The following is an 8405-nucleotide window of genomic DNA, read 5'->3' on the forward strand; positions in this document are numbered from 1 at the left end:
CAACCTGGTTTGTGGAGCTCCCGCAACTGTCCTGACAGTCCTGACAGAGTCCTGACAGAGTCCTGACAGAGTCCTGACAGAGTCCTGACAGAGTCCTGACAGAGTCCTGGCGGGGTCCTGACGGCGCACGGTCTTCACAGTGCTCACAAGCGCCTCCGACGAGACCTCCACCTTCCTTCACTGCAACCCTCCTTCCCCTCCCCCCCAGCAGTGAATGATAGACGCCCAGCCCCCCTTTCGACCGTGCGCGACGTGCGGCCTAGAATTAGCACACGCGCCTCTGCTCGCAAACACTCACCCATTGAATTGTCACTGCCCGTGAGTGCGAGATAGGGCTAGCGGCTGGCCGCTAGCCTCTGAGGAGGGCGTCCATAGACACCTCACATGACCCCACACACGGGCTCGTCCGTGCCTTGCGGCTGGCGGCGAGATTGCTAGAGGCGGAGCAAGCCTACTCTAGTCTCTGCGTGCAAGGTAGATGTCGCCGCGGAATCGTGCGCTCGGCGCGGGGGCAGGAGGCGCGTGTGACTGGGTCTCGTATCTAGACACTAGAGAGGATTGTGGCGCCACAAAAAATTGCGCAAGACGAAGACCGACACGGTCACGAGGAGCGCAGCGGAACGGCATACGCGCGACACCGCGGCGGCCGAGGGCCGGAGACGCCCACCACCAGCCCACCACCTGCTCGCATTCGAAACCTCGTCGATGTCGTCTTTTTTTGACATTTTTCTTTTTTTGAAATATTTTGCGAACGCTCCGGCCCTCGGGGCCCCTCGCGCTCCCGCTCTCCCCCGCGCGCCGGTTAGGTTTAGGGTTTAGCGGGCCTCCCTCGGAGAGGGATCACCCTGGCACAACTGCCTAGGCCTCGAGCGCATTCGGGAGCGAGTCAGTTGCGTTGACTGCGACGCCGAGCGCGTCGCCCGACGCCTGCGCCTTGTCCAGGACCGCGTTGCGCTCGCGCTTCGTGTTGGACTCCTCCTGCAAAAAGTCCTCGCGCGACTCCACGTATGACTCGAGGACCGGACGCCGCCGGTCGGCTAGTGTCGGCGGCTCCAGCGGCTCGCTCAGCCTTTCCTGGAGAGGGAGAGAGGGAGAGCCGGCCCCATGACGCCGGTGTCGGGAAAGAGCTCTTATCATGGGCGAGACGCGCCTCGCGGAAGAACCACTTGTGCAGCTTGTAGAGCGTGAGGGAGTCGGAGAGCTGCTCCGTCTCGATATCCTGAGGCGGTGGAGCTGAGGGAGTCGGGGCGCAGAGTTTGCAGAGGATGAGGGAGGACTGCAATCTCGACTCGGTCTCATCGGTAGGTTCATCCAGAGCTCAGCCGTACGCATCTCGGCTACGGCACGCACCGGGTCAGCGTCATGCAGGAACGCAAAGAGCGTCTTTGTGGTGAGGGCGCGGTCGGCGAGGCAAGCATGCATCCGAGCTAGCCCGACGCCGGTGAGAGTCCCTTTCACCGGCTCGAACGCCTCAAAGAAGGCGACCAGCGCCTACACCTGCACCTAATGAAGCGTGGTGTGCAAGCAGCCCTGAACGACCACATGGTGAGCGCGCCCGAGCACCGAAGCGCCGCGAGCGCCGGCGAGCACCGCCGCCCGCGCCTTGGCGTGGAGCGGTAGTAGATGATGCGGCGCCCAGCATGCTCTATCATGCGTCGCCCCGCAGTGGCCGAGCCGACCGCCGTTCAACCTGGCGCCGAGGGGCTCCCAGATCGAGCGCGGCAGGCTCAGTCGCACCCTCGCGGAGCGAACGCGAACCGAGCCGTCGCCGTTCGCTCCGCCGCGGGATAATGATTCTTTTTGAGCGGCGCTGTCGACCACACCACAGCTACCACGCATGGAGGAGGACGCCGAGGCCGAGCCCCAATCCTACGCGTGGGAGTCGGAGCTGCAGCGCACCTGGGACGCCGTCGAAGAGACGGCCGATGGCAGCCTTCGCTCCGCCGCCGCTGGCTCCTGGCGGCCAGGCGAGAAGCCGAGCGTGCAGGTCGGCGTGCGGCGAGGCGTGATGCGCGCCGTGCTGCTGGTGCTGGACTGCTCGCGTCACGCCGCCGAGCACGACGTCGAGATGAAGCCCTCGCGCCTCTCCGTCATGTGCGACGCCGCGAGCGACTTTGCCGGCCGCTTCTTTGAGCAGAACCCAGTCTCGACGCTCGCGGTGCTGGTCACGCGGAGAGAGAAGGCGGAGGCGCTCACGCAGCTGTCGTGCAACGTGCGGCAGCACCAGCAGGCGCTCCGGGCCCTCGCCGCGTCCGACGACGGCTGCGGCGGCGACGCCTCCTGCAACATCCGCTCGGGGCCTCTTCCAAGCGTTTTCGCAGGACCTTTCCTGGAGCTGTGCTATAGGTGACGCGTCGCTGCAGAACGCGCTCGAGCTCGCCCGCGACACGCTCTCCTCGGTCGCGTCCTTCGTCTCGCGCGAGGTCCCTCCTCTCGTCTGCTTGTTGTTCTATCATCATCATCGTCATTGTCCTTCTAACATTTGCGAGGTGCTCCTCCTCTCGTCTTCGCTGACGACTTGCGACCCTGGCGACCTGCTCGCGAGGACCAGAGAGGACCCGAGAGGACCCGAGAGGACCCGAGAGGACCCGAGAGGACCCGAGAGGACCCGAGAGGACCCGAGAGGACCCGAGAGGACCCGAGAGGACCCGAGAGGACCCGAGACCCAGCTCTCGTGACGCAGGCGACCTGCTCGCCTCGCTCTCCTCGATCGCCGCGTCGCGCGTCCGCTGCTCCGTCATCTCCCTCCTCGCCGAGGTTTACATCTGCAGGCGGAGCTCGCGTCCGCATCTCGGCCACAGCTCGGCCATATCTCGCTCCATCTCGCCGAGGTCTGCATCTACAGGCGCATCGCCCGCGAGACTGGCGGCGAGTACGGCGTCGCTCTCTCCCAGCCACACCTCCGCGAGCTGCTGCTGAGGCTGCTGCCGCCGCGGCCCGTCTGCCAGGTCCCTGCCGCCGCCGCCGCCGCCGCCGCCCTCACCGCCGGCCCTCGCCGCCGCCGCCGGTCCCACCGCCGCCATTGCCGTTCCAAGCCGCCCTTCACACCTCCAGCGCCACCGCCTCCAGCGCCACCGCCTCCGGCCCCGCCGCCACAGGATAAGCTCGCGCCGACCAACTCGCTGGTCAAGGTTGGCTTCCCCAGCCGCGTGCCGCCGGGCGGCGCTCCGGCGCTCACCTACTCGGCGGGCTCCTCCAAGCCCGAGGTGAGGGCCGACGGAGGGTTTGCGTGCCCTCAGTGCGGCGTGCTGCACGCAGAGCTTCCCACCGAGTGCCCTGTCTGCGCCCTCAAGCTCCTCTCGGCGACGGACCTCTCAAAGACGTACCACCACCTCTTCCCGCTCCCGCTCTTCAAGCAGCAGCTCGGCCCGCCCGCCGCGCTCTGCTTCGGCTGCGGAGAGGCGCTGCCCGCCGCCGCGCGCAACGCCGCGCCGGCGACGCACGGCTTCACATGCGGCGCGTGTGGCGCCGCGTTCTGCGAGCACTGCGACGCGCTGCTGCACGAGTCTCTCCACGCGTGCCCCTCTTGTGAAGGTCCTTAGCTGTATTACAGGGCCAAAAAGGGCAAGGGGCCGCCCCAGCCCGCGCACGACTTTGAGTCTTTTTGTGGGGTTTCCGACTTTTTTCTCAGAACCCTCAGTGCTCAGACACTCAACCATGACAACCCAACTCGCAAAAGGGTTCGGTTCCTGCAGCTGGGTTCGGATTCCTTGCCGTCTCTCTATGGACTATGCGTTGCCGGCGACCGCGTCGCCGAGGACCGCGGCATTCGCGAGCTGCTTGGCGTGCGTCGGGAAGAGGAGCACCTTTGCGTTCGAGCTCCCCGCCACCGACGCCAAGGCCGCCACGTGTTGGCGGTGGAGCAAGAGTCGAGCAGCGTCGCGCCGCGCCGCCGCGCCGCCGTCGGCCGCCGCGCCGCCGGAAGCGCCGCCTTCGAGCGACGCAGCGATCCTGTCGAGCGAGTCGGCGAGGCCTCTCGCCTGGACGCGTCATGGACGTGTCACGGACGCATCTCGAGGGGCGAGTGTGTCGGCTGGCCCGTCCTCTCGGCCTCCATCTGCAGCCGCTCCTGCTCGCCTCTCGCTCCGAGCACCGTCGCCTGAGTCGGACGGGCCAGAGTCGAGTCGGACGGGCCAGAGTCAAAGGGCTAGAGTCGCCACGCGAGTTGCTGGCGTGGTGGCGGCGTGATCCCCACCAGGCGGCGCGAGCGCGTGAGCCGAGACGGGACGAGTCTGCTGCGCTCGCCACCTTGACGTGGGATCTTGCAGAGGCGGTGAGGTGCGATCTCTACCTCACCTCGCGTCGCCCCTCTGCCGCGTTGATCAGGGCCGCCTTCTCTCCCTCCGACTGCAGGATGGCGGCCCGCTTCTTGCGCTCTGCGGCCATCTGCATCTCCATCGACGAGACGATCTCTGGCGAGGGGTGGATGTCGCGCACCTGTCGGGACGTGTCCACCGGACGTGCTATCAACCGGACGTGCACCGGACTTGTCCACCGCGCGTTGTGCTGGGCGTGTCCACCGAACGCGTGTGCTCCGCTGGACCTGTCCACCGGACGTGCGCCTCTCTCATCAGACTCGCGCGCCTCGATGCGCGTCACGTCGATGCCCCAGCCGGCCGCCACGGCGTTGGCCTCCTCGAGCAGCTTCTGGTTGAGCCGCTCCCGCGCGGCAAACGTCTGGTCGAGGGTGAGTTGGCCGATCTCGGAGCGGAGCTGCGTGAGGACGAGGTTCGTGACGCAGGCGCGAAAGTCGTCCACTGCGTAGCGCGCGCGGGCCAGATCCTTTATCCGGAAGAAGACGACGGCGTCGGCGCTGAGTGGCGCGTTGTCGGACGTGATGCACGGCTGAGGCGGCACGTCGAGCACCTGCTCTCGGATGCTCGCGTAGATCGACACGCGCTCGATGCCGGGTATGACGAACGACAGGCCGGGGTGCAGGCGCCGCTCGAACCGCCCCAGCCGCTCCACCAGAGCCTCCTCGCCGGTAGAGATGATGCGCACCGATGAGACAGCGAGCATGACAGCGGCGGCCGCCGCACCCGCGGACAGTTCCCAGGCCACCCCGCTTGCGGCGCCGAGCGGGAGCAGCGCGACGAGAGAGAAGAGCGTCGCAGACGTATGCATCTGGCGAGCAGTGGGCACTTTTGGTTGTTGTGTTGCGCAGGCGGTGTGGGTGGCCTGTGCGCCGGCGATACAGCGTGCCCGAGGCATTCTTTAAATTTTTTACGAGAATTCCTTGCAAAACACTGGGCACGGGACTGGCGCGCACTGGCACTAACACAGGTACACCACGTCTACCCTTATAAGTCTCTCGTGTCGGCGCCGACGCTCTTGGTTTAAAACCCTAGTGCGTGGATAACCTGTCAGACAGGCGGTCTCGCGGAATCTCGCGTTGACACAACCGCGGTGCGCGCCCTGTAGGTCGCCAGACCAAACCGCGCCGGCCTGGCCATGCCCGCATAGTGGACATTGACGGGTCCGGTCGGTTCCGCGCACGCTCATCGCCCGGATCGGCTGCGCCGCGCTGCTCTCGACGGCCTCTCGAGCGGGCGCAGCGCACACGCGGCACGGCGAAGGAGGGCGCGATACTCCACCGGTTCTTCGGCCGTCTGCCTCGGCGCACGACCCGCGGGGCACGTGCGCGCCTCGAGAAGCTCCGCCGCCCCGCCCGGTGCTGCCCACCCGCCTTCGGTGGCACCCGCCGACGCGCAGGCGCTCGCGCCGGGTGCGGCTCCTCGGCGACGTCGAGCGTGGTGCCCGACGGCTCAGGAGCCTTCTACCATCAACCACTACCACGGCCGCCACCGTCGGCGCCTTCGCTCGAGCTCTCCGAGGCCGCGTTCTGACCTCGTGCCGCGGCTGTCGTCGCTGCAGCAGCGACGAGGGCCGCGGCAAGGGGTGCAGCGGCGACGGGCGGGGCGGAGAGGCGCGGCCAGCTACCGGGCTGTTGCCCCCGCCTACCGCGTCGGGCCCCTGCACCCGGAGGCGGCTTGCGGCAGCCTTCCCGTGTCTCCGTGCGACCCGATGGGGTAGCCGGCCAAAACGCGCGCGTCTGTGAGATTTCCGGACTTTGAGTGTGCACCGCGGGAAATATCAAAGTGAGAGTGTACCAAAGTTAGTAGGTCATTTTGAAGGGTTGGTATAGGCCTTTCACTGGTGGGTAGCCCGGGCGTCGCGCGGTACGCGCCGGGCCGTCAGCGCCTTTCGAAAACAGCGACACTATCCACCTACTAGGGTTTTAACCGTAGAACGTCCCAGCCGAATCCGCCCGCCACGATCGATCCCTCCACAATCGTCGGCCCGCAGCGACCCGCAGCGATGGATGCCGCCGCCCCCCCGGCCCCTGCGGCTGACGCGCCGATGCACGACCGGCCTCCGTCGGATGGCTCTCCGGCCTCTCCGGCCGCTGACGCGGCCGCCCATGCTGTTGCCGATCCGGTCCCTCTCACGCTCAGCGATATCCGCACAAGCTACGACAACTTCGAGGTCGCCGGCTTTGGCCAGGTGCAGCCACCACCTGCTTGCCTCCATGTTCACGCTTCGCGGCCCTTCCCCCCCTCTGACGCCGCCGTATGACCGTAGGTGAGGGGCACGACTGCCCGCCTGGAAGGCGCTCTCATCAGCAAGTCACCCAGGCACCAACTCCTGGGCGTTTACGCTTGACTACGAAACCATGCAGTGGATGCAGCTCGATCAAAACGGCGACGCCAACAGCTGGTCCCTGGGCGAGTTCCTCGCCCAGGATGAGGTGCGAGTCATGATGCTCGACCCAGCGTGCACCAAGTCGCTCACATTCCGTGAGTTCGTCAACGGGCCGAACACACTCTCCAAGTCGACTGCGATCTCGAACTCCGACAACTGGACCGGTGCACCAGCCGCGGAGGACGATGGCTCCCTCGACGACATCCCTTCATCGACGGACGCCTTCACCGCCGCCGGCCCTGGGCCATCCAGCGCGGCCTCCGACGGCCTGCACGTGATCGAGCGGGTACAGAAACGGTGGCTGCCGCAGCTCACACCCTAATCGATCTGCCTTAGGCACGGAGCCAACGGAGCCATCGCGCATGCCCGCATCGCGTGCGGCTCCGAGGTCTCCCGCCGAGACCGGCTCGGCGCGGCGCGTGGCCGCACGCCGCCGTTGAAAAGGCGAGATAGGACCGAGGGGAGAGCGCCGGCCACATCGAGCGAGCGCTGACGTGTAAGGTGTCTGTGCTGCTCCGGTGTGTGGGGGATTCTGCCCCCCCCCCATCTGTGCGGCGAGTTGTTTGCGGCGCGATGCCCGATCGTGCGCGATAGCCTCCCATATATATTGTGCGTGGTGTGTCGGTTGTCGGGGTCGTCCGGAGCGTGTGGCGGCGCCGTTGCATGCAGCGACTGCTCCACGTGCCACGACTGCTTTGACTGACGTGACTGACTGATGAGACATGAGTGCTGTGTGCTGATGGATGATCTCCGACAACCCAAAACCAAAATGCAAATGAGTGGCCCACTTTGGCGTGCAGATCCTGCGTCTCTCACTGCCCGAACAACAGAGAGGGTACCGCCGCGGGTCCACACTAGTGATGTAGGCGTGGTGAAAAGAAATCGCGCGCGGAAGGTAGCGGGCGCCCCTCCCGTCAGAACTCGCGTGACACCGCTTTTGCCCATGCCGGACCTCTTCTCGTCGACCTCCTCGCCCGAGGCGGACGGCACGGGAGCGCTGCCCCCAGCAAAGGCGCGCAAGGTCGGCTCGCCGAGCATAGTGCGCGGTGCCGACGCGGCTCTGCTCGCGGCGGCGGCTATGAAGGCGCGCTGGTCGTCGCTCGTGCTGGTGGAGGTGACGAGCACCTCTCCCGACTACATCAAGCCGTGGAAGATGCACTCGCAGCGCTCGTGCAAGGGCTCCGGCTTCGTCATCGAGGGCGGCCGCATCCTCACAAACTACCACGTCGTGCAGGATGCGATTGACGTTCGGCTCCGCAAGCACGGCGTCTCTCGGCGGTGGCGCGGCACGGTGCTGGCGCGGGGGCCGGACGTCGACCTCGCGCTGCTGGCCGTGCATGAGGACGAGGAGGGCCGCGGCGACTCCTTTTGGAACGGCGTGACGCCCGCCGTCTGGTGCTCGACGCTGCCGGCGCTGCAGTCTGCAGTCCATGTGTGTGCACTGTTGCGGCGGGTCCGTCTCAGAGCCTCCGAGGAGCCGTCGAGGAGCCTCCCCGTAGGTGATTGGCTTCCCGACGGGTGGGACCACCATCTCCGTCACTCAGGACCGCCATCTCCGCCTCCATCTCCGCCTCCATCTCCGCCTCCATCTCCGCCTCATCTCCGCCTCCATCTCTCCGCCTCCATCTCCGCCTCCATCTCCGCCTCCATCTCCGCCTCCATCTCCGCCTCCATCTCCGCCTCCATCTCCGCCTCCATCTCCG

At 66.8% G+C, this 8405-nt stretch overlaps 3 protein-coding genes across 3 annotated transcripts; 2 read left to right on the top strand and 1 right to left on the bottom strand.

Moving 5' to 3' along the window:
* Nucleotides 1-1837: 1837 nt before the first annotated feature.
* Nucleotides 1838-3542, top strand: EMIHUDRAFT_77336 (hypothetical protein; the record flags this gene model as incomplete). Its single annotated transcript, XM_005758650.1, has 5 exons — nucleotides 1838-2250; nucleotides 2336-2443; nucleotides 2664-2757; nucleotides 2832-2948; nucleotides 3105-3542. The coding sequence occupies 5 exons, from the start codon at nucleotides 1838-1840 to the stop codon at nucleotides 3540-3542; spliced, it is 1170 nt and encodes a 389-aa protein (XP_005758707.1).
* Nucleotides 3543-4000: 458 nt separating this feature from the next.
* EMIHUDRAFT_249945 (putative stomatin-like protein) lies at nucleotides 4001-5019 on the bottom strand (the record flags this gene model as incomplete). The annotated part of the gene is made up of 3 exons (XM_005758651.1): nucleotides 4001-4099; nucleotides 4297-4437; nucleotides 4552-5019. The coding sequence occupies 3 exons, from the start codon at nucleotides 5017-5019 to the stop codon at nucleotides 4001-4003; spliced, it is 708 nt and encodes a 235-aa protein (XP_005758708.1).
* Nucleotides 5020-7645: 2626 nt separating this feature from the next.
* EMIHUDRAFT_249947 (hypothetical protein) lies at nucleotides 7646-8201 on the top strand (the record flags this gene model as incomplete). Its single annotated transcript, XM_005758652.1, has 2 exons — nucleotides 7646-8097; nucleotides 8177-8201. The coding sequence occupies 2 exons, from the start codon at nucleotides 7646-7648 to the stop codon at nucleotides 8199-8201; spliced, it is 477 nt and encodes a 158-aa protein (XP_005758709.1).
* Nucleotides 8202-8405: the final 204 nt, after the last annotated feature.

Source organism: Emiliania huxleyi (genome assembly GCF_000372725.1).
Source record: "Emiliania huxleyi CCMP1516 unplaced genomic scaffold EMIHUscaffold_846, whole genome shotgun sequence".
In the NCBI taxonomy this organism is placed as follows: Eukaryota; Haptophyta; order Isochrysidales; family Noelaerhabdaceae; genus Emiliania; species Emiliania huxleyi.